The 25,433-nt window shown below is 45.0% G+C and overlaps 1 protein-coding gene across 1 annotated transcript in view; it reads right to left on the reverse strand.

The window, feature by feature from the left end:
• Window positions 1-25,433, reverse strand: part of STK32B (serine/threonine kinase 32B) — a 348,151-nt gene that overhangs the window by 214,106 nt on the left and 108,612 nt on the right. The window contains exon 4 of the mRNA XM_056555131.1: window positions 16,631-16,804. Within this exon, the coding sequence (XP_056411106.1) occupies window positions 16,631-16,804 (174 nt within the window). The remainder of the gene's footprint in view (window positions 1-16,630; window positions 16,805-25,433) is intronic.

A 25,433-nucleotide genomic window follows, 5' to 3' on the forward strand; every position in this document is an offset into this window, starting at 1 on the left:
GACTGGGCAGATCTTCTACCATGGGCCAAATTCTCGTATAACTTCAGAGTCTCTGAATCTTCCTCCAAATCCCCATTTTTCGTGGTGTACGGCCGTCACCCTCTTCCCCCCCTCCCTACCCCCTTGCCCTCTGGTCTGCACGCTGTGGATGAAATTTCTCGTGACCTTTCCATCATATGGAGAGAGACTCAAAATTCTCTCTTACAGGCTTCATCACGCATGAAGAAGTTCGCGGATAAGAAAAGAAGAGCTCCTCCCATTTTTTCCCCTGGAGACAAGGTATGGCTCTCCGCTAAATATGTCCGCTTCCGTGTCCCTAGCTACAAGTTGGGACCACGCTATCTTGGTCCTTTCAAAATTTTGTGCCAGATTAATCCTGTCTCTTACAAACTTCTTCTTCCTCCTTCTCTTCGTATTCCTAATGCCTTTCACGTTTCTCTTCTTAAACCACTTATCATCAACCGTTTCTCTCCCAAATCTGTTCCTCCCACTCCTGTTTCCGGCTCCTCGGACATCTTCTCCGTCAAAGAGATTCTGGCATCCAAAAAGGTCAGAGGGAAAACCTTTTTTTTAGTGGATTGGGAGGGTTGTGGTCCAGAAGAGAGATCCTGGGAACCTGAGGACAATATCCTAGACAAAAGTCTGCTCCTCAGGTTCTCAGGCTCTAAGAAGAGGGGGAGACCCAAGGGGGGGGGTACTGTTACGCCGAGCGCTCCGGGTCCCCGCTCCTCCCCGGAGCGCTCGCTACACTCTCCTCACTGCAGCGCTCCGGTCAGGTCCACTGACCCGGGGCGCTGCGATACCGCCTCCAGCCGGGATGCGATTCGCATTTAGTTTTTTTATTTTAGTTTTTTCCTCCTCTCAATTTAGAGACCTAACTCTTTTATTTTTCCATCCACAGACTCACACAAGGGCTTGTTTTTTGCGCGACCAATTTCACCATGTAATGATGCCATTTATTTTACCATGAAATGTACAGCGCAACCCAAAAAATGTTATTTGTGCAGAGAAATTGGAAAGAACATTTTGAGGGATTTCCTTATTACGCAGTGCACGTTACAGTAAAACTGACATGTTCCCTTTATTCTGTGGGTCAATGCGATTAAAATAATATCCATGTTTACATGCTTTTCTATTATGACAAGCTTCTGTGCTGCAAGATTCTGTGATCGCAGGGGGTCCCAGCTGCAAGCCCCCCGCAAACAGGCATCTTATCCTCTATTCTTAAGATAAGTGATAAGATATCTAGGGGCGGAGTACCCCTTTATGGCCCTAAAGAGCTGTGTCCATAAAGGGGTACTCCGCCCTTAATATCTTATCCCCTATCCCTTGGATAGGGGATAAGATGTAAGATTGCGAGGGTCCCGCCGCTGGGGACCCCTGGGATCTCCGCTGCAGCGCCCCGGTATCATTACTGCACAGAGTAAACTCGCTCTGTGCATAATGACCGGCGATACAGGGGCTGGAGCAAAGGATAGGGGATAAGATGTCAGATAGCAGGGGTCCCGCCGCTGGGGACCCCCTGGATCTCCGCTGCAGCACCCTGCTATTATTAGTGCACAGAGCAAACTCGTCTATGGGAGGGGACGTGGCGGCCATCATGCCCCCTCCCATAGACTTGTACTGAGGGGGCGGACCGTAACGTCACGAAGGGGCGGAGCCGTAACGTCACAATGCGTCACAGAGCGAGTTTGCTCTGTGCAGTAATGATAGCGGGGTGCTGCAGCGGAGATCCCGGGGGTCCCCAGCGGCGGGACCCCTGCAATCTGACATCTTTTCCCCTATCCTTTGGATAGGGGATACGATGCTAGGGGCGGAGAACCCCTTTAAAGGGTTAAACAAAATAAGTTTATAAAAAATGGGCCTATTGCAGTGATGGCGAACCTATGGGACGCGTGCCACAGGTGGCACTCTGAGCCTCCTCTGTGGGCACGCAGCCATAGTTCGCCAGGCGAGGCAAACCGGGACATCCCTGTGTCCCGAAAGATCTTTTCGGGACACCAGGATGTTCCGTTTACCTTTCTGCGGCCCCGCATTAACTTTAAAAACGCAGAGGCCGCCGGGAGGTAGTGCATGCAGGGACATCACTGACATCCCGTGCGTGCGCTCATAGAAACGGAGGAGCGGAGCATTGGAGCATCGAGGAGGAGGACACGGGCTGGCCAGCATGGTAAGTTACCAGCTACACTTCAGCTTCAGTGCTCCGACTACTGCTCCTCCGGTCCCGGGACCTACCCCTGACCGGAGGAGCGTTGGACGGAGCACAGTACACAGATATCCAGCCTCCAGCCATACACTGTATATGGCTGAAGGCTGTATGTCTGTGGGGGAACTATACTGCACCTAATGTGGGGGGACTACAACCTAATGTGGGGGAACATACTGCCAACCTAATGTGGGGGAACTATCCTGCACCTAATATGGGGGAACTGCAACCTAATATGGGGAACTGCAACCTAATATGGGGAACTGCAACCTAATGTGGGGGAACTGCAACCTAATGTGGGGGGACTGCAACCTAATGTGGGGGAACATACTGCCAACCTAATGTGGGGGAACTACAACCTAATATGGGGGAACTATACTGCCTACCTAATGTGGGGGAACATACTGCCAACCTAATGTGGGGGAACTGCAACCTAATGTGGGGGGAACTATACTGCCAACCTAATGTGGGGGAACTGCAACCTAATGTGGGGGAACTGCAACCTAATGTGGGGGACCTGCAACCTAATGTGGGGGAACATACTGCCAACCTAATGTGGGGGAACTACAACCTAATGTGGGGGAACTATACTGCCAACCTAATGTGGGGGAACAACAACCTAATGTGGGTGAACTATACTGCCTACCTACTGTGGGGGAACATACTGCCTACCAAATGTGGGGGGAACAAACTGCCTACCTAATGTGGGTGTGGGGGAACTACAACCTAATGTGGGGGAACAGACTGCCTACCTAAGTTGTTTTTTCTAAACTTAAACCTCAGTATTCTGATTTAATTGCTGTGCTGGCACTTTGAGGGAAAAAAAAAGTTGGCATGCTTTACGGGTTGGGCCCTCAGGCTCAAGAAGGTTCGCCATCACTGACCTATTCTGACCCCCCCATACCTTTCCTATTTTCCATATACATAGCTGTATAAGGGCACATTTTTGTGACATAATCTGTTGTTAATATATTGCATACATTTTGCATAACTTTTTATTCCTTTTTTTTTTCTGGGATGTGATCTGAACGAAATACAGAAAATTAGTATTTTAGTAATTTTTTACGTTTACGCCGTACAATGTACAGAATCATTATACACTGCTCAAAAAAATAAAGGGATCACTTAAACAACACAATGGGGGACATTTACTAATCTAGTCTATTCTGGGTATGCTTATAGACCAGCGTATGTGGTAGTCTCCTGTCTATTGTGCTCCTAATTTATCAAAGGTCTCACAGCCCTTGATAAATTCTGTGCTCAGACTTCAGGGTCTACAGCTTAAACTGCATTTAGACCTGCTCCAACATGGTCTGACATTTCAGCGTATTTTGGGCAGATGCGACTTGTCGCACAAAAGTCGCACTTGATAAATTCAGCACCAATGCATTTTCCAATGCATTTCCATCTAAAAATAGACTTGCATGCATCATGTTCTAAAAATCCTCTACAGCAAAAGTCGCAGAAAAGTCGCAAATGTTTAGACTGCGACTTTCTGTGCGACAAATTTAGACAGGAAAAACCAGCCTACATCCTTTGATAAATCTCCCCCAATGTATATCCAAGTCAATCACACTTCAGTGAAATCTCACTGTACACTCAGGAAGCAACACTGATTGACAATCAGTTTCACATGCTGTTGTGCAAATGGAACAGACAAGAGGTGAAAATTATAGGCAATTGGCAAGACACCCAAAATAAAGGAGTGGTTGTGCAGCTGGCGATCACAGACCACTTCTCAGTACCTATGCTTCCTGGCTGATGTTTTGGTCACTTTTGAATGCTGGCGGTGCTTTCACTCTAGTGGTAGCATGAAACAGAGTCTACAACCCACACAAGAGGCTCAGGTAGTGTAGCTCATCCAGGATGGCACATCAATGTGAGCTGTGACAAGAAGGTTTGCTGTGTCTGTCAGCATAGTGTCCAGAGCATGGTGGCGCTACCAGGAGACGTGGAGGAGGCCGTAGGAGGACAACAACCCAGCAGCAGGACCGCTACATCAGACTTTGTGCAAGGAAGAGCAGGAAGAGCACTGCCAGAGCCCTGCAAAATGACCTCCAGCAGGCCACAAATGTGCATGTGTCCACTCAGATGGTCAGAAAGAGACTCCATGAAGGTGGTATGAGGGCCCGACGTCCACAGGTGGGGGTTGTGCTTACAGCCAAAACCGTGCAGGACGTTTGGCATTGGCCAGAGAACACCAAGATTGGCAAATTCGCCACTGGCACCCTGTGCTCTTCACAGATGGAAGCAGGTTCACACTGAGCACATGTGAAAGACGTGACAGAGTCTGGAGATGCCGTGGAGTACGTTCTGCTGCCTGCAACATCCTCCAGCATGACCGGTGGGTCAGTAATGGTCAGTGTGGGGTGGCATTTCTTAGGGGGGCTGCAGAGCCCTCCATCTGCTTGCCAGAAGTAGCCTGACTGCCATTAGGTACCGAGATAAGATCCTCAGACCCCTTATGAGACCATATGCTGGTGTGGTTGGCCCTGGGTTCCTCCTAATGCAAGACAATGCTAGACCTCATGTGGCTGGAGTGTGTCAGCAGTTCCTGCAAAAGGAAGGCATTGATGCTTTGGACTGGCTTGCCTGTTCCCCAGACCTGAATCCGATTGAGCACATCCGCCACCGCAGGAGACCATCCGCCACCTCATCAGGAGCATGCCCAGGCGTCGTAGGGAGGTTGTATGGGCACATGGAGGCCACACACACCACTGAGCCTCATTTTTACTTCATATCCAGACCTCCATGGGTTGATAACTTGGTTTTCCATTGATAATTTTTGTGTGATTTTGTTGTCAGCACATTCAACTGTGTAAAGACAATAGTGCTTCATACGATTAGTTCATTCATTCAGATTTTGAATTGTTATCGTTCACTTTATATTTTTGAGCAGTGTATTTTACATTTTTTTCTTTATAAAATTTGTAATGGAAGGGGATCAATTTATTTTAGTGGGATGGGTTTATTCACATTTATTAAACATTTATTTGACTTTTTATAAATTTTAAGTCTCCATAGCACACTATAATAATATTTTCATTGCTAATACTGTTAAAGGGGTTATCCAGGGTTTCTGTAAGTCTTCACAAGGTTTTCACACACTGTTGCTGGTATTTTGGCCCATTCCTCCATGCAGATTTCCCCTAGAGCAGTGATGTTTTGGGGCTGTCACTGGGACTCCCTCCAAAGTTTTTCTATGGGGTTGAGATCCTGAGACTGGCTAGGCCACTCCAGGACCTTGAAATGCTTCCTACGAAGCCACTCCTACATTGGCCAGGCGGTGTGTTTGGGATCATTGTCATGCTGAAAGACCCAGCCACGTTTCATCTGCAATGCCCTTGCTGATGGAAGGAGGTTTTCACTCAAAATCTGACAATACATGGCCCTATTCATTCTTTTCTTTGCACGGATCAGTCCTCCTGGTCCCTTAGCAGAAAAACAGCCCAAAGCATGATGTTTGAACCCCCATGCTTCACTGTTGGTATGTTGTTCTTTGGTTGCAACTCAGCATTCTTTCTCCTCCAAACACGACAAGTTGAATTTCATTTGACCATATGACATTCCCTCAATGCTCTTCTGGATCATCCAAATGCTCTCTAGCAAACTTCAGAAAGGCCTAGACATGTACTGGCTTAAGCAGGGGGACACGTCTGGCCCTGCATGATTTGAGTCCCTGGCAGTGTAGTGCGTTACTGGTGGTAGCCTTTGTTACTTTGGTCCCAGCTCTCTGCAGGTCATTCACTAGATCCCCCCGTGTAGTTCTGGAATTTTTGCTCACCGTTCTTGTGAACATTTTGACACCACAGGGTGAGCTCTTGCGTGGAGCCCCAGATTGAGGGAGATTATCAGTGTTCTTGTGTGTCTTCCATTTTCTAATAATTGCTCCCACAGTTGATTTCTTCACACCAAGCTGCTTGCCTATTGCAGATTCAGTCTTCCCAGCCTGGTGCAGGTCTACAATTTTGTTTCTGGTGTCCTTCGACAGCTCTTTGGTCTTGGCCATAGTGGAGTTTGGAGTGGACAGGACTGTTTGAGTTTGTGGACAGGTGTCTTTTATACTGATAACAAGTTCAAACAGGGGCCATTAATACAAGTAACGAGTGGCGGACAGAGGAGGCTCTTAAAGAAGAAGTTACAGGTCTGTGAGAGCCAGAAATCTTGCTTGTTTGCAGTTGACCAAATACTTATTTTCCATCATAATTTGCAAATAAATTCTTTAACACCTTGCTGAAAAACACCATTTCTAAACGGCGCTGTGGCACGGCATGGTTATGAAGCAAGCTATGGAGCTGAGCTCGCATCATACCCGCACGGTCTCGGCTGCTATCAAAAGCCAGGACCCGTGGCTAATGCCGGACATTGCCATTCAAGCAGATGTCCGGCATTAAAGGGGTACTTTGGCCCTAATACAGCTTATTCCCTATTCAAATCTGTCATTGCGCACCCACCTTTGTGAGCTCAGCCATCACGCCCCCTCTCAACGACTTGCATTGAGGGGGCGGGGCATGACATCACACGAGGGCGGAGTCGTGAGTCACGATACTCCGGCTCCATGGTCGTCATGCTACACACTCAGAGCCTCCAGCGCTGCGGAGAGCTCACAAAGGTGGGTGCGCAATGACAGATTGCGGGAGTCCCCAGCGGCAGGACCCCGACGATCATATAGCTTATCCTTTGGATAGGGTATGAGATGAATTAGGGCTGGAGTTCCCCTTTAACTCTTTAGACGCGGCGATCAAAGTTGATCGCCGTGTCTAAAGTGAAAGCTTCCCGTTAGCTCAGTTGGGCTGATCGGGACCTCCAAGTTGGCCACGCCCCCTCCCATAGACTTGCATTGAGGGGGTGGGGCATGATGTCACACGGGGGTGGAGTCGTGACGTCACGGTATTCCGGCACCGCGGTTGTCACGCTGCACACTCCGAGCCTCCAGTGCTGCGGAGAGCTCACAAAGGTGGGTGCTGAATGACAGATTGCGGGGTCTGGGACCCCCACAATCAGACATCTTATCCCCTATCCTTTGGACAGGGGATAAGATGTATGAGGGCCGGAGTGCCCCTTTACAAATGAACATATGTGGTATCGCCGCGTGCGTAAATGTCCAAACTGCTGACACTTATGTCCGTGTCAGGAACTGTCCAGAGCAGGTTTGCAATGGGGATTTTCTTTTGCTCTGGACAGTTTCTGATACAGGCATCAGGTGTCAGCAGAGAGCAATGTGGACAAGACAAAAAAGAGATTAAAAAAGAAAAGAATTTCCTCTGTAGCATACAGCTGCTAAAAAGTACTGCTAAGAAGTTATTTACACATCTTTTTAACTTTCTGGGACCAGTTGATTTAAAAAAAAAAAAAATCCCATCGGAGTACCCATTTACCCCTTTAGGACCCAGCCATTTTACACCTTAGGACCCGACCATTTTTTGAACATCTGACCACTGTCACTTTAAACATTAATGACTCTGGAATGCTTTTACTTGTCATTCTGATTCGAGAATGTTTTTTTGTGACATATTGTACTTTAACATAGTGGTAAAATTTTGTGGTAACTTGCATCCTTTCTTGGTGAAAAATCCCAAAACTTGATGAAAATTTTTTAAATTTAGCATTTTTCTAACTTTGAAGCTCTCTGCTTGTAAGGAAAATCGATACACATAAAAAAAATTTTTTTTTATTCACATATACAATATGTCTACTTTATGTTTGCATCATAAAATTGACGTGTTTTTACTTTTGGTAGACACCAGAGGGCTTCAAAGTTCAGCAGCAATTTTCCAATTTTTCACAAAATTTTCAAACTCACTATTTTTCAGGGACCAGTTCAGGTTTGAAGTGGATTTGAAGGGTCTTCATCTTAGAAATACCCCACAAATGACTCCATTATAAAAACTGCACCCCCCAAAGTATTCAAAATGACATTCAGTCAGCGTTTTAACCCTTTAGGTGTTTCACAGGAATAGCAGCAAAGTGAGGGAGAAAATTCACAATCTTCATTTTTTACACTCGCATGTTCTTGTAGATCCAAGTTTTTAATTTTTACAAGGGGTAAAAGGAGAAAATGTATACTTATATTTGTAGCCCAATTTCTCTCGAGTAAGCACATACCTTAAATGTCTATGTAAATTGTTCGGCGGGCGCAGTAGAGGGCTCAGAAGCGAAGGAGCGACAAGGGGATTTTGGAGAGTACGTTTTTCTGAAATGGTTTTTGGGGGGCATGTTGCATTTAGGAAGCCCCTATGGTGCCAGAACAGCAAAAAAAAAAAAACACATGCCATACCATTTTGGAAACTAGACCCCTCGGGGAACGTAACAAGGAGTTAAGTGAGCCTTAATACCCCACAGGTGTTTCACGACTTTTGCATATGTAAAAAACATTTTTTTTTCACTAAAATGTGTGTTTCCCCCCAAATTTCACATGTTTGCAAGGGTTAATAGCAGAAAATACCCTCAACAATTTGTAACCCCATCTCTTCTGAGTATGGAGGTACCCCATAAGTTGACCTGAAGTGCACTACGGCGAACTACAATGCTCAGAAGAGAAGGAGTAATATTTGGCTTTTTGAGAGCAAATTTTGCTCAGGGTGCATGTTGCATTTAGGAAGCCCCTATGGTGCCAGAACAGCAATAAAAAAACACATGCCATACCATTTTGGAAACTAGACCCCTCGGGGAACGTAACAAGGAATTAAGTGAACCTTAATACCCCACAGGTGTTTCACAACTTTTGCATATGTAAAAAAAAAAAAATGTTTTCACTAAAATGTGTGTTTCCCCTCAAATTTCACATTTTTGCAAGGGTTAATAGCAGAAAAGACCCCCCAGAATTTGTAACCCCATCGCTTCTGAGTATGGCGATACCCCATAAGTTGACCTGGAGTGCACTACGGGCAAACTACAATGCTCAGAAAAGAAGGAGTAATATTTGGCTTTTTGAGAGCAAATTTTGCTAGGGGGGCATGTCGCATTTAGGAAGCCCCTATGGTGCCAGGACAGCAAAAAAAATAACCACATGGCATACCATTTTGGAAACTAGACCCCTTGAGGAACGTAACAAGGAATTAAGTGAGCCTTAATACCCCACAGGGGTTTCACGACTTTTGCGTATGTAAAAAAAATATAAAAAATTTCACTAAAATGTGTGTTTCCCCCCCAAATTTCACAAATTTGCAATAGTTAATAGCAGAAAATACCCCCCAAAATTTGTAACCCCAAAAGTGTGTATGTGGTGCTTGGTGTAAACTTTCTATAATAACGGTGTGTGATTTACAACCACACACCATTATTAGAAACAAAAAAAAAGCTGCAGCCCAAAAAAAAAGGGGTGGCAAACGCAACTCCCTGAACCCCTAATAGGACCCGGGGTAAGGGATCAGACCCTAATAGGACCATGGGGGACCTATTAGGGGGTCAGGGTTTTTTTTTTAATTTAAAAAAAAAAAAACCTGCTGCCAAAAAAATAAACGGATGGCGCACGCAGCTCCCTGAACCCCTATTAGGGCCCGGGGTCAGGGATGAGACCCTAATAGGACCCTTGGGATTCTATTGGGGGTCCGAGGGGGAGGGGGGGTTACTTTTTTTTCTTTTTTTTATCTTTATTGACACATTCACCTACCTGTCCCTGCAAGAGTCTGTCCCTATTCTAACGGCTCCTGAGGGGGCTCCGGAGCTCTGAGGGGGGATCCACGGTCCTCTCTGCATTGCTGTACCCGCTGACTGAACGCAAGCGAGTGGGTACAGTGGCGTGAAGGACCGTTAACCCCTCCTCTGCCGCGCTACTACTGGTCGGACGATCGCCGGCCAATAGTAGCGTTGCTGGGGCGGTGACAGTATTGTCACTGCTCCCCAGCAACGGCAGGTGATTGGCGGTGTATCGTACACCGCTGATCACCCTGTATTTCGCGGTCATCGGGTCATGAGTGACCTGAATGACCCGAATCGCCAAAGATCGCTTGCGTGAATTGGCAAGCGATCTCCGGAGATCGCCGACATACGGGGGTCCTGGGAACCCCCTCGGCATATGCACGGCAAGCCTGCTGAAAGATTTCAGCCGGCCAGCCGTTCCGATCTCTGACCGGGGCGCGGCAGAGACCGGAGAGACGCCAGGACGTACTAGTACGTTCTGGGTCCTTAAAGCCCAGGGTGCCAGGATGTTCTAGTACGTCCTGGGTCCTTAAGGGGTTAAGGGGATTAAAAATCAAACAATGTGATTTTATGGATTTTTTTTCACATTATGTTTCTCATTAGTTGAGGTATACCTATGATGAAAATTACAGCCTCTCTCATCTTTTTAAAGGGGTATTCCGCCAATAGACATCTTATCCCCTATCCAAAGGATAGGAGATAAGATGTCAGATCGCCACGGTCCCGCTGCTGGGGAGCCCCGGGATCCCCTCTGCGGCACCGCGCTATCATTACAGCACAGAGCGAGTTCGCTCTGTGCATAATGACGGGCGATACGGGGGACGGAGCAACGTGACGTCATGGCGCCGCCCCTCGTGACATCACGGCCCGTCCCCTTAATGCAAGTCTATGGGAGGGGGTGTGACGACCGCCACGCCCCCTCCCATAGACTTGTATTGAAAGGGGCGGGCCGTGACATCACAAGGGGCGAAGCCGTGACATAACGATGCTCCGGCCCCTGTACCGCCCATCATTACATGCAGAGCAAACTCGCTCTGTGCTGTAATGATAGCACGGTGCCGCAGCGGGGATCCCAGGGGTCCCCAGCAGCGGGACCTCGGCGATCTGACATCTTATCCCCTATCCTTTGGATAGGGGATAAGATGTCTAGGGGCGGAATACCCCTTTAAGTGGGAGGACTTGCACAATTGTTGTTGACTAAATACTTTTTTGCTTTTTGACTACAAAGCCAGGAACAGATCACGAATGGAGAACACGCATAAAGGAAAGACTGGGACTTCTCCTGTTTTTCAAATCCATTCATGGCTTTCTATTCAGTAGTTGCAATTAAAATCCTGAACATGGTAACACAGCCTTAGCTATATTCTGGGTAATTCAGTCACTGGCCCATTAGCTTCTATCTCTGGTTCTAGCACAGCATTTAGTATCAGTGTCACCCTGTCAGGCAGCCTCACTACAGTGTACCCTGAGCCCCCTTGCGTCTCTGTACCCCCATGTAAATATGTTTCTAATGTATTATACCATGTAATGTGTTCAGAAAGCATTGTCACTTTAACACTGTTACCATGTGACTTGTCATGTGATTGTTACCCAGGAGGTACCAGTGACCAGGTGATCCCAAGAGTGACCTATGGGCTCCCTGCTAGTCTCCCCCATATAAGCCCTGGGTGGAGCTAGCTCTCTCTCTCTCTCTCTCTCTGTTTCCTTACAAGTCTTTGCTGAGGTCAAATCAATCCAAGAGAGTGTCCAGAGTCATTGGAGGCCTCAAATCCAGTCTACAGCCACAAGCAGCTTCATGTAAGCCACAGTCTCAGTATTATCAGTCATAAGTCAAGTCAATCACAGTCACCATTTGTCAAGTCAACATGGCCTGCATTAAATTTACCCCATCTACTACAAGTCCCAGCAAGCCCTTAAGTTCTCTGAGTCACTGGTCACCTATATGGGCCCTGGCTGAACTGTATAGACTTTATCATCTGTCTACCCTCAGTAAAGCTACCGTTATCCGTAACTTGGCATCGGAGTCTTTATTGCCCCCATGCCTAGCCCAGGATCTAGCAGTATACCTTTGGGTGGAATTGAGGATAAACCACGCTCTGGCTTCACAAATACAAGGGGTTAATGCCATCTGCCCCTAGGTTAATTCCATCTGCCCTTTGCATCACACCCTCTACCACAGATACAACTATATCTAAAACAATCGAAGTCCAATTTGAGACTTCTTTGCTCTCTGTTTACTCCTTGTCGGTCCTGCTGGGATTGGTTTTTCCGCTTCTGCAGGTTTTGTTGCATGGTCACAATAACCTTCAGCAGTTAAGCATATAGTTTATTTCCTGAGACAAAGAGGCCATAACTTTCGCTAATTTTTCTCATTTACTTAATGTTCTTTTCTCGGCAGCTGCTAATTACACAATGTTAATAAAGCAACCGCAGATAATGTGAAACTATTGAAATGTTGCCTTAAAGGGACCTCTCAGTATGAAGATGCTGTTTAATCTACCAGTATTATGTTATAAAGCAAGTAGAGCTGAGTAGATAAATATACCATTGTTGAGGGAAAAGATTCAGTATAACTTGTAATTATTTAAGGAGTCCAGAAGGCGGTCCAATTCAGTGATTAGCAACTATGTTTTGTTTGCCCAGTCATTGAGTAGGACCGCCCACTAGACTCATATGCCCAAAAGGAGCTAGGATTTATCTGAATAAATTGCAAATTATACACTATAATTTTTCCACAAAACTTAATATCAGTCTGTTCAGCTTCTCCTGCACAGCATTTTCAAGCTGACAGGGTCTCCTTAAAGAGGATTTTCAGCATTTTTAAAAACAAACTGTGGTGTCCCGGTACCGCATCCTATCCAGTACCTGTGTGTATAGGTCCCCATAGCCAGAGTCCCTAGGACGTGGGGGTCCTTATTGTCTGGTCCGTCCCTAGTCACCTCTCATCTAGGTATTAGTTATCTAGTAATTATTTAGGATTTGTATATAAAGAATGGTTAATTACTTGTACGGAGTGTAGCAGGACCTGCGGGTCACGTGGTCAGGTAAACTCTATGTTTTTTTGTGCTTGAGGACCTTTGGAGGTCCCTGTGATGTATTTCACCCATCACTCCCTGTGACGGTGAGTGATAGTTGCTTGGACCAGTAAAAGGCGGCCCTGCCCATATAAGGGATCGGCGGCCATTACTCTCTCTCTTGTTCCCGGGCTGTCAAACGAGCAGGATCTGCGCAGCTGTCTTCTGCAGTGAGTTAGGCCCGAGCCTTGGCGTGGCGTGTAGCCGATAGACCCTAGCAGCCACCCTGTGACCTAGCTTCCGGCTAGCCAGTATAACCTTTTGTGTACTAACAGGTAACTTATAGTGGCAAAAGAATAAAATGTGTGGGATAATAAAAATGTCTAGTCAGCTTGACACTAAAGGTATATAGAGCTGTACTAATGTCTAGTTAGCCTCATAAAATGTGTAGAGAGCTAATAAAAATGTCTTAGGAGCTAGTAACTAGATGTCAGTTAGCTACCTAATTGTATAGTAAGTTTAATAAAATGTATAAGATGCTAGAAACTAAAGGATAGATAGCTTCCTTAATGTCTAGATAGCATTAATGTCTAGATAGCACAAATGTCTAGATAGATTTCTATTGCCTAGTCCAGATACTAGTAAGAGTATCAGAGAATGTAAATGTGTTCCATGTTTACTTAGAATGTATAGCAAATTTATAGATCATCCTGTTCTAGTCCTAGTCCCTCTGTCTTAGGGGACAGACGTCGAGGTCGACTTATCTTAAGTAAGGGGGTTTGTGGTGTCCCGGTACTGCATCCTATCCAGTACCTGTGTGTATAGGTCCCCATAGCCAGAGTCCCTAGGACGTGGGGGTCCTTATTGTCTGGTCCGCCCCATGTCACCTCTCAACTAGATATTAGTTATCTAGTAATTATTTAGGATTTATATATAAAGGATTGTATAAATGTATATAAATGGTTAATTACTTGTACGGAGTGTAGCAGGACCTGCGGGTCACGTGGTCAGGTAAACTCTATGGTTTTTTGTGCTTGAGGACCTTTGGAGGTCCCAGTGACGTATTTCACCCATCACTCCCTGTGACGGTGAGTGACAGTTGCTTGGACCAGTAAAAGGCGGCCCTGCCCCTGCCCATATAAGGGAGCGGCGGCCATTACTCTCTCTTGTTCCCGGGCTGTCAAACGAGCAGGATCTGCGCAGCTGTCTTCCGCAGTGAGTTAGGCCCGAGCCTTGCGGCAACGGCTGATCTATTCAGAATCGTGAGTGTATCAATCCCTAAGCACTCTGCAAGATCACCGGACCTTATCTATCCCCTAAATTCAGATGGATCTTCGCAAATTACCCTAAATTCTCAGACTATATCAGAAGTCAAAGTCAAGGTCTGCAACAACTGTCAGTCATTGAACTATATAGAGACTGTATTGCTGAGACTGTTACTGTTCAAGCGTTTAAGTAAAGTTATCCAAGTTCAAGTTCAACTACCTTGTGGACCTTCAGTCATTTTATGCATGCACCTATCATTATTGGGAAGGGCGGTGATAGGCCGGAGAATTACCTCAGCATACTAGCCCTCAGCCTGGCGTCACAAACTATAGGGTTAACTTTAACCCCTCATCTACTGAAACAACACCCCAACTACCATACACCCCCCAAGGGCTACCACAAAACCTTAAAGCAAGTTTCACTACTAAGAGATAGCACACTTGGAAAGATCTACAAAGAGTTTAACCCTAAACAAAAAATGTAGATGCAAGCTAGGCATTCATAATACCAGAGGGGCAAGGGCGGTCAGTCCCGGGTGCTGCTCACCTGGGGTGGTGGATGTCAAGTCCCCTATTGGTGGGGTACCAACTATATAGGCAGGGTATGCCACTACTATACGGCCTAGTGGTCAGGAGCCAAATGGCCACGCCCCACCAATGCAAATTCTAATGTGGGTTACTGTCCATACCGCCCTCTTTATAATCTTGGGGAATCCAGAACACTTGTCTCAGATCTACATGCCAGCGGTGCTATTTTGGTGTAGGCTGAAGACAAATTCAGACTTTGGCCTTTACCAGGAAAGGCAGTGCTGCAGGCAGTGACGTCACTCATCATGGCCTAAACCGGGAGAGCAGACTAATCTCTGCCCTGCTGCAAGCGGTGACGTCAATTGTCATCGCCGCCTGCATCAGATCGGACTAATGGCTCCAGCTCCGCCTCCTCAGTTCACACTCACTGCTACAAAAATATTGGATCCGCCCCAGATGCCAAATACTCTGCACAATACCAATAATACCAATTGGTGTACAAGACAGCACCAGCCAATTTACCATACCTGACATAATGGCCACTGTGAGACAAAGCCTAACCCAGTTGACACAGATTTCAACACAGCACAAGTCTTTTGGCCAAAATCCCTCAGGCTCTGTGCCAAATACAATCCACTGGTATCACCGGTGGCTTTGTAATATTCCCTCTCTCCCCCCCCCCCCCATTTTGAAAAAGACCATAATAAGCAATACATATATATTTATATATTCGCCATTAAATCCATGTTGCCAACAGTTCGGTGGCCACCACCCAAACACATACCACCACCATTAATCTTTGTTAATCACACTACTAGTTATATTAATGTCCTATTGGGCATGTGCCCAGTGATCATTGCTGATTCTGTAGTAATTCTGAGCTGCATTATGTTCTATAACCCTTCTTCACTCACAAGTAACATTAGAATTCCCTGCTGGTTCGGTGTCTTGGAGAAGTGATTTTTGGTAAGTGAGGGCTTAATACTAAGCACTTTTCAGAAATGTGTTATATGAACGGGATAAAAAAAAAAAACATCTCTCCGACAAATCTTTGCATTACATTAGCTCTAATCTGTTACAGATCTTCATGTTGACAAACTGTCAGCTGGGTCCATAGCGGTCAGCAGAAATCGAAATGTTAGAGAAACAGCTGAATAAGATGGGTCATGTAACTTATAAGAAGATAAAGATATATTCTGCGAAAAATATGTGCAAAAGCAAAATGCTTTAAAAACATTAATTAAGAGACTCAAAAAAGTGCAGTTTTTCTACATTTATGTTAAAAGAAAGATATATTTTCCTTATTTTTGTCTGATTTTGACTAAAAACATTGGGGAAAAGCCGGCCAGTTGCCCATAGCAACCAATCAGATTGCTTCTTTCATTTTTAAAGAGAGCTCTGAAAAAAAGAAGCAATCTGATTGGTTGCTGTGGGAAACTGATCAACGTTTCCTCTACACAGGTTTTAATAAATCTTCCCCCATTGGCTTTAAAAATTGCAACAAACTGTTATTATGAGTGTCTTATGAGTTTGATATACATTCAAGACCATAAGGATATAGCAGTTTAAAAGGGTTGTCCAGACAGAGCTGTTTTTTTCTTACATATTTGTCTGGAGAAAGAAAAACACCTTTTTTACCTTCCTTACTCCCGTGCCGCCACCTGTATGATAGAACTCCGGTTCCTGGTGTGCAACGCTTTCAGGTGTGGGGAAGTGACATGCCTGTTTAGCCAATCAGCTGCTGAGACTGGACATGGCTGTAGCTGCTGATTGGCCAAGTGCGTGTGATGTCACATCACTAAACTAAAAAGCGCCAGACAGCAGGAACCGGAGTTTAGCAATACTAGAAGCAGCACGGGAGTGAGTGTTAGTTTTTTTTTTTTTTTTTTTAATCACTCTCTATGTATTATGTATTAAGAAAACAACAACAACCTCACAATAAAATAAGACAAATGATTAGACTGTAATCCGCTTACCTGTGAATGATGTGATGTTTCTGTAAATAGTCCAGGGCCAGGGATAATTCGCATATGTAAAGTTTCACAGCGTCCTCACTAAAATGCACATTCTGCTGCAAATGATATCGAAGATCTCCTCCCAGGAGCAGATCCACCACCATAAACATGTCTTCTTCATCTTGGAAAGAATACCTAGAAAATAATGTGGTCGCAGCATGACGCTATTATAGGAGATGGAAAAGGCAGAATACATATACAGCAGATTAAATAAGTATTGAAAATGTATTTCCAAAGGTGCTATTAATGTTGGTAACAACCCATACATACAAAGAGACCAAGACAAATAAGCTCAGAAATTAAGTTCTGTGTAATAATGTGAAATTACACAGGGAAAAAGTATTCAACACATGAAGAAAGGGAGGTACAAAAGGCATGGGAAGCCAAGACAACAGCTGAAATCTATCAGTTATTAAAAAAGCAATTCAGTAACTTGTCAGTGCAAAATAAGATCAGCTGGTTCAGTCGCAATTGGTGGCTAAAAAAAAGGTCTCATTGCCAAGGTGTCATACAAGACACATCTTAGGATGGGGAAAAGCAAAGAGCTATCTCAAGAACTTCACAACCTAATTGTTGCAAAACAGGGAGCACGATAAAAAGTGTAGTACTGAGGTAAGAAATGTGATCAGCACAATATTTATCACATGCCCTGCACCATGTAATAAATACGGGGAAACTTTCCTGGCTTTGGCATCATAAATTGCCTATAGAGGCCTGAATGGGAGAAGACTCCCTAACACAATCTCGTCACATTCATCGACATTATGTACATTTCTCATGGATTTTCTCTTCATGTTGTTCATGATTTTATTTTTGGCTTTTTATGTGCTGCTCGGACATTTTATCTGGTTACATCACTTTTCATTCCAATCAGCTGTGTAATGTACAATTTGTCTAGAAATGTTCCTGCCGTAAATCATAAAAACAACTTATAAATATAATAAAGTACATTCAATATGTTTAGAATCCTTAGATTTTTTTTTATATGTTACTCAACTCTAAAAGTATAAGAAGGTTTGTAATATACATCATGAATCAGTGAAAAGTGTGTTCAACATAAAAAATTCTGGGGGATTTGGTCAAGTCATTTATAAGAAAGAGAAGAGAACCTATTGGCAAGTTATTGGCTCCATACTCAACTGATTGATTTGGTCTTCTGTTGGTCCTTTGGGCTCTAGGCCTTATGTTTAATTCATTGATGGACACAAAAGTTCTTCACAATTGTTTCACTTCGAAATTCTGTTCAAATTATTTTGATATTCTGCAATAATGTTATTATTATTGTTAAAAAATATTAATTTATAGACTTTTTTGAGCCAGAAATGTAGGCATTAAATGATAGAAGATTTAGGTTGGATTCACAAGTTAGGAAAATGTGTGCAATGTCCACACAGAAAACACATGCAGAAATTCCTCACAGGACCGCTCGAAAATGCGCCATTTCACAGACGGCACTGCATTTCCTTGTGGACTCTGCGAAAAGAATAGACTTGTCTCTTCATTCTGCGGACCCTGGAGTCAGAATTTCCGCCACAGAAATATCTCTCGCAGAAATTGTGCAGTGGGAACAGTGCAATAGAATCTAATTGAAATCAATGGGACTCTGTGGCAGACGAATGTCTGTGTGGAATATTCTGTGCAGACATTCTGCACAAGTTCCGCCTGTGTGAACATACTCTTAGCCTTCACCATCTAGTTAGGGGGATGGGGGTTGGAAAACGTGATTGGCTGGACCAGTGATTCCCAACCGGGGTTCCGGGGAACCTGGGTCCTGTCAGGCCCTGCCCAGGGTACCACTACTATCCGGCAAATTATTTTTTTTTTAAATCTCCCGCCCCGGCCTGCACGCATGTGGATCACTGCAGCGCAGGGGGGAAGGGAAACCTGCGTGCACATTGCATGTACATGCGCATCCCCCTCACACCGCATCCCCCTCCCACCCTGCCGCGCAGTGAGTGAGTCACGCCGGCGCCAGGCCATTGTCACCCATGTTCACCACCCCTCTGTCCCTTTGTCACCCCTGTCCACTCCTCTGTCACCCCTACGCCCCCCTGTTACCCATGTACACTCTTCTACACCCATCTGTCACCCATGTACACCCCTTAACACCCATCTGTCACCCATGTACACCCCTTAACAGCCCTATGTAACCCATGTACACTCCTTTACACCCCAACACCCCCTGTTACCCATGTACACCCCTCTGTCACCCCCTACGCCTCCCTGTCAGTCATGTACACTCTTCTACACCCATGTACACCACTCTGTCACCCATGTACACTCCTCTACACCCCCAACACCCCTGTTACCCATGTACACCCATCTGTCACCCCCTACGCCTCCCTGTCACCCATGTACATTCTTCTACACCCATCTGTCACCCATGTACACCCCTTAACACCCCACTGTCACCCATGTACACTCCTCTACACCCCCAACACCCCTGTTACCCATGTACACTCCTCTGTCCCACCTACGCCTCCCTGTCACCCATGTACACTCTCCTACACCCATGTACACCTCTCTTTCACCCCCTACGCCTCCCTGTCACCCATGTACACTTTTCTACACCCATGCACAACCCTCTGTCAACCCCTACGCCCCCCCTGTCACCCATGTACACTCTTCTACACCACTCTGTCACCCATGTGCACTCTTCTACAACCATCTGTCACCCATGTGCACTCCTCTACACCCCTCTGTCACTCATGTGCACTCCTCTACACCCCTCTGTCACCCATGTACACTGTTCTACAACCATCTTTCACCCATGTAGACCCCTCAACACCCCTCTGTCACCCATGTACACTATTCTACATGCTCTGTCACCCAAGTACACTCCTCTACAAACCTGTCACCCATATACACTATTCTACACCCCTCTGTCACCCGTGTACACTATTCTACACCCCTCTGTACCCCTTTACACCTATACGCCCCTGTATTCCTCTTCACTTGTAAAAGGGGAATCTGGAGGCTGATGCAGTAAAAGTGCAGAGCCTAATAGGTTTGTTTTGCAGGTTTAACGGTGAAGAATTGTGGCTGGAAGAAATTGTTATGATGACCCGGAGAAGAGAATGGAACAACGCTGATTTTAGAAGACGTCACTTGTGAGTTGCTGTATAAAGCAGTACTGAAATCTACATAGCCAACAGACAAATTGATTTTATGCTTGTCAAATTCGGTAGGGGTACCCCGCGGAATTTTTTTTTTCCGAGGGGTTCTCCAAACTGAAAAAGGTTGGGAACCACTGGGATTGACCATTCTAGTAGCTTTATTTTCTTTTCTTAAAACCATTTGAGAGTTTCCTTATTGTGGGGGAGGTTTTTACCTCGAACTATGCCGATTTGCACCTTTTTGTATCCGATTTTAATGGATTCTAAATAAATTTATGTTTTTACCAGTGCTGTGACTAATTTGGACCTTTCTATTCTGGAGACAGTGAAGGAGGTCTGACTGCATGTGCACGGAGGAGGTGAGCGCTTTTCATTACTTCTTTTTTGCGTGTTTCCTTATTGTATGTTTGGGATCATTGTCTTCCTGAAATCTTCACCCTTGTTCTATTATCATCATCCTTGTAGATGGCAGCAGATTTTTGTCAAGAATGTCTCGGTAAATTTGCCCATTCATCCCACCTTCAGTGAAGTTATGTGAAGTTTATGTGAACCATTTTATGAAAAGCAGCCCCACACCATGACATTCCCACATCCAAACTTTCCTGTTGGTGCAGTGCCATTTCTCCTCCATACCCTTAGGGAGGTGTACGCCTGAAACACGTCATTATGCATTCCTGTACCTGTGTTTTGGATTTTATACAATAAAGGGACCTTTCTGCAATTTCCACGCTGGCTCATGCTTCTCCTTTACCTATTGTTGGTGTTGCCGCCAGGGCTGTTGAGTCGGAGTCGGACGAAATTTTGGGTACCTGGAGTCGGAGTCGGCAAACAATGCACCGACTCCGACTCCTACTAAATTTAGATTGGAATAAAAAAAAATAAAAGCAAGTTTAAATGTCCCAATTCACAAAAAGTTATAATTAATGACGTCTCTACTTTAAGAATAAAGACCAATGCATGCAGTGCCTCACGTAACCGCAAAACGAACACGTTAAGTGACCGTGAAGAAGCATGCTTTTCATGTGCTTTACTATATGGCACACAACGCAAAATTAGGAGCGGCAATACTTATACTTTCCATAGTGTTGTGTTCTGCTGTTACAGGGAACCCATGGGTAACCTAGCCTCTCACTGATAAGGGGTTAAGGAAATATGTTTTTTGCAGGACTAGAGACACTTGTATAAGTGAAGGAAATGGAGGGTCAATAGTTCAAGACTGAAGCTGTAAACCATTGTAAAAACTGCTGTTATTCAGCTAAGGCTATAAAAACTTGTAAACTTGATTTTTAGCTTAAAGGGGTACTCCGCACCTAGACATCTAATCCCCTATCCAAAGGATAGGGGATAAGATTTCAGATCGACGGGGTCCCGCTGCTGGGGACCCCCGGGATTGCTGCTGCGGCACCGCGCTATCATTACTGCACAGAGCGAGTTCTCTCTGTGCGTAATGATGGGCGATACAGGGGTTGGAGCACTGTTACGTCATGGCTCTGCCCCTCGTGATGTCATGGCCAGCCCCCTCAATACAAGTCTATGGGAGGGGGCGTGGTGGTCTTCATGCCCCCTGCCATAGACTTGCATTAAGGGGGCGGGGCGTGATGTCACAAGGGGCGGAGCTATGACGTTACGCTGCTCCGTACACTGTATCGCTCTGTATCCGTCCCCCGAACTCGCTCTGTGTAGTAATGAAAGCCGGGGGGTCGCCAGCAGCGGGGCCCGGTGGATAAGATGTCTAGGGGCGGAGTACCCCTTTAAACTTTAAACATGACCATGGGATTCTACTAGGGAAATAATGTGGGAGAACTACAACCTAATGTGGGGGAACTATACTGCCAGCCTAATGTGGGGGGAACTATACTGCCAACCTAATGGAGTGGGAACTATGCTGACAACCTAATGTGGGGGAACTATGCTCCCAATCTAATGTGGGGGGGGGGGACTATGCTGATAACCTAATGTGATGAACTATGCTGACAATCTAATGTGGGGGAAATATGCTGACAACCCAATGTGGAGGGAACTATGCTAACAACCTAATGTGGGGGAACTATGCTGACAACCTAATGTAGGGAGAACTATGCTGACAACCTAATGTGGTGGAACTATACTGCCAGCCTAATGTGGGGGAACTATACTACCAGCCTAATGTGGGAGAACTACAACCTAATGTGGGGGAACTATACTGCCAGCCTAATGTGAGGGAACTATACTGCCAACTTAATGTGGGGGGAACTATACTGCCAACCTAATGTGGGGGGAACTATGCTGACAACCTAATGTGGGGGGGAACTATGCTGACAACCTAATGTGGGGGGGAACTATGCTGACACACTAATGTGGGGGAACTATGCTGACAAGCTTTTGTGGGGGGAACTATGTTGAAAACCTAATGTGGGGGAACTATGCTGACAACCTAATGTGGGGGGAACTATGCTGACAACCTAATGTGGTGAAATGTATTATGTGAGCCATAGGTATGTACTTAATTAATGGGCGTACTGGCCCTTTAAATTTCAGAGCTCAGGAACGCGCATGCCCTAGGGGACGGGGACACATGTGGCGGAGCAGAGAGGCCAGAGAGGAGGCAGAAGAAACAGGAGGTGAGTGACGGACTGGGATTCACATGTGGGCACGTCCAACAATGCGAATCCTAGCCCCGCCAGCAGCAAAAGGAGACCGGACCATGCGCTCACGGCCCATGTGTGCGGCCAGAGCACAGGTACTAACAGCCTTAAACCACTGTCCCAACCTTCTTGGGAAATTCTTTCTAAACAGGGGCCCCCAACTAGATGGCACTACCTACACTCGCTAAGTTTACAGGGCATCAGGGAAGCCAGGTAAAATAGGTTTCAAGTCAGCAGACAAGGGGTTAATCCAATGCAAGAGAGTCAAAACCTAAAGGGGAGCAAAGTACAAAATTAGAAATAACAACAGAGCCAGGACAAGCCAGGGTCAAACCAGGAGGGTAGTGCAGTACAAAGTCAGAAGACATAAACAGGACCAAGTCACATGCAGAGGTTTGGACACAGAATGCTAGCTCAAGTATAGCTGAATAACAAAGGTAAGGAAACATGTTCACTGGAAGAAAGCTCAATCACAGGCATAGGACTAAGTTACAAGGCAGTTTAAAGGGGTACTCCAGTGAAAACCTTTTTTCTTTTAAATCAACTGGTGGCAGAAAGTTAAACATATTTGTAAATGACTTCCATTAAAAAATCTTAATCCTTCCTGTACTTATTAGCTGCTGAATGCTACAGAGGAAAATGCCTTTCTTTTTGGAACACTGATGACATCACGAGCACAGTGCTCTCTGCTGACATCTCTGTCCATTTTAGCAACCATGCATAGCAGATGTATGCTAAGGGCAGCATAGTGGCTCAGTGGTTAGCACTGCTGCCTTGCAGTGCTGGGGACTTGGGTTCAAATCCCACTAAGGACAACAATAAATAAAGTGTTATTATTATTATAATAACGTTAGCAGAGAGAACTGTGCTCGTGATGTCATCAGAGAGCATTCCAAAAAGAAAAGAATTTCCTCTGTAGTATTCAGCAGCTAATAAGTACAGGAAGGATTAAGATTTTTTAATAGAAGTAATTTACAAATATGTTTAACTTTCTGCCACCAGTTGATTTAAAAGAAAAAAGGTTTCCACCTGAGTACCCCTTTAAATATCCTTCCGCTAGGAGGCGAAAGCGCCGACTGGATGGGCCGGAGCTCAACCATGACTATTGAAGTTTAAAAAAGAAAAAACAGTTGTGCAGTACATTAGTTGGCCACACAGCAAAAAAAAATAAAAAATAAAAAAAAAAACATGGTGGCATGGTTGGGAAGTAATGTTACAGCACAATCTTTATTACAAGGGTTGTTTATTAACAAGAAATCATTCCAGCCATTCAATAATGAACTGGTAAACCAGCAACTTATCACTTGGATTTCCATGTAATGAATGTGCACTATGGAAGCCTCTATGACTAATTAATAGTTCCTTTAAATGTTGGTGATTAATATCAATTAGCAGAACAAGTTGATTTTTATTGGGGACAGGCAGCGCTGCAAACTACAGAGAAATTATTAGTTCACTTCTCGAGAGCAAATAAAATAATTTAATTAGGAAAAAAGTGAATTAGCTGCTGCACACAAAATTACTACACGTATCTACTGTGTGAACAGACGTTATATACATGGTAATTTGGAAGATTGTGCAACTTATGGACATAGGTGTGGCTATACTAATTAGGAAACATTTATTAAAGGGGTACTCCACTGCCCCAGCGTTTGGAACAGATATCTGCCTCCACTAAAAACTAGACATTGGGGTAGATTTTCTAATACTGTCTAATATTTAGACAGTGTAAACTTAAGGTATCTATACAGATAAGTGATTATCTGTTCTGTGTGCTTAAAGGGGTACTCCGGTGGAAAACGTTTTTTAAATCAACTGCTGCCAGAAAGTTAAACAGATTTGTAAATGGCTTCTATTAAAAAATCTTAATCCTTCCAGTACTTATTAGCTGCTGAATACTACAGAGGAAATTCATTTCTTTTTGGAACACAGAGCTCTCTGCTGAATCACAAGCACAGTGCTCTCTGCTAACATCTCTGTCTATTTTAAGAACTGTCCAGAGTAGGAGAAATACCCCATAGCAAACATATTCTGCTCTGGCCAGTTCTTAAAATGTACAGAGATGTTAGCAGAGAACACTGTGCTCGTGATGTGAGCAGAGAGCACTGTGTTCCAAAAAGAAAAGAATTTCCTCTGTAGTATTCAGCAGCTAATAAGTACTGGAAGGATAAATATTTTTTAATAGAAGTCATTTACAAATCTGTTTAACTTTCTGGCACCAGTTGATAAAAAAAGAAAAAAAAAGTTTTCCTCCGGAGTACCCCTTTAAGTCATGGTTTTCATGCTTTTTTAAGTCCTTTTTCCCTTGTTTATATTGCTCACACTGCATGCAGTTCACTGAGGAGGAGGAGGGGGCATTCCCTTGGGCAAACATGAGGCTTGCCCTCACATCTCATGTGGGAACTTCCTCCCTTGAATGAATGTAATATATCTTCTAGTGTATAGATTTGGTGAGAGATAAAAACATCCCTATCTCAATATTGGATTGGCTTTTTCTTTCTTGTGTAGTCCCAGAAAGTTGAGGGAGACCAAAAGTCTTAAAGGGAACTCCAGTACATAAAAACCTCATAATCTTCTACATGGCATCCCGAAGTCCTGAACATTTGTGTTCAGAATACCAGGTATTCTCTTGTTTGGAGCGGCCATGGTCAACACACCTCCTCCATGCATCTCTATAAGTGAGTGAGCACTCGTGTATCTCCAGCTCTCCCATAGAGATACATGGAGAGGGCATGTTGACCATACCTCGTGCGGTGGTTGACAGCCTACTTGCATGGTGCGGAGATACTCCATGTGCGAAGAGAGCTGGGGTGACGGGCAGGAGATTGTGGGGGTCCTGGCAGTCAGACCCCTTGTGATTAGACACTTATCCCCTATCTTGTGGACAGGGGATAAAATGTTATGTACCAGAGTTCCCCTTTAACTCCAAAATGGATGACTACAGTTGCACTATAAAAGAGGAAGTGCAGGTCTGGAGCCCAAAAGATGATCTCATGTGAAATTTTGGGGACTCTAAAGCTGGCC

The sequence above is a fragment of the Hyla sarda genome, chromosome 1 (genome assembly GCF_029499605.1).
Source record: "Hyla sarda isolate aHylSar1 chromosome 1, aHylSar1.hap1, whole genome shotgun sequence".
NCBI lineage: Eukaryota > Metazoa > Chordata > Amphibia > Anura > Hylidae > Hyla > Hyla sarda.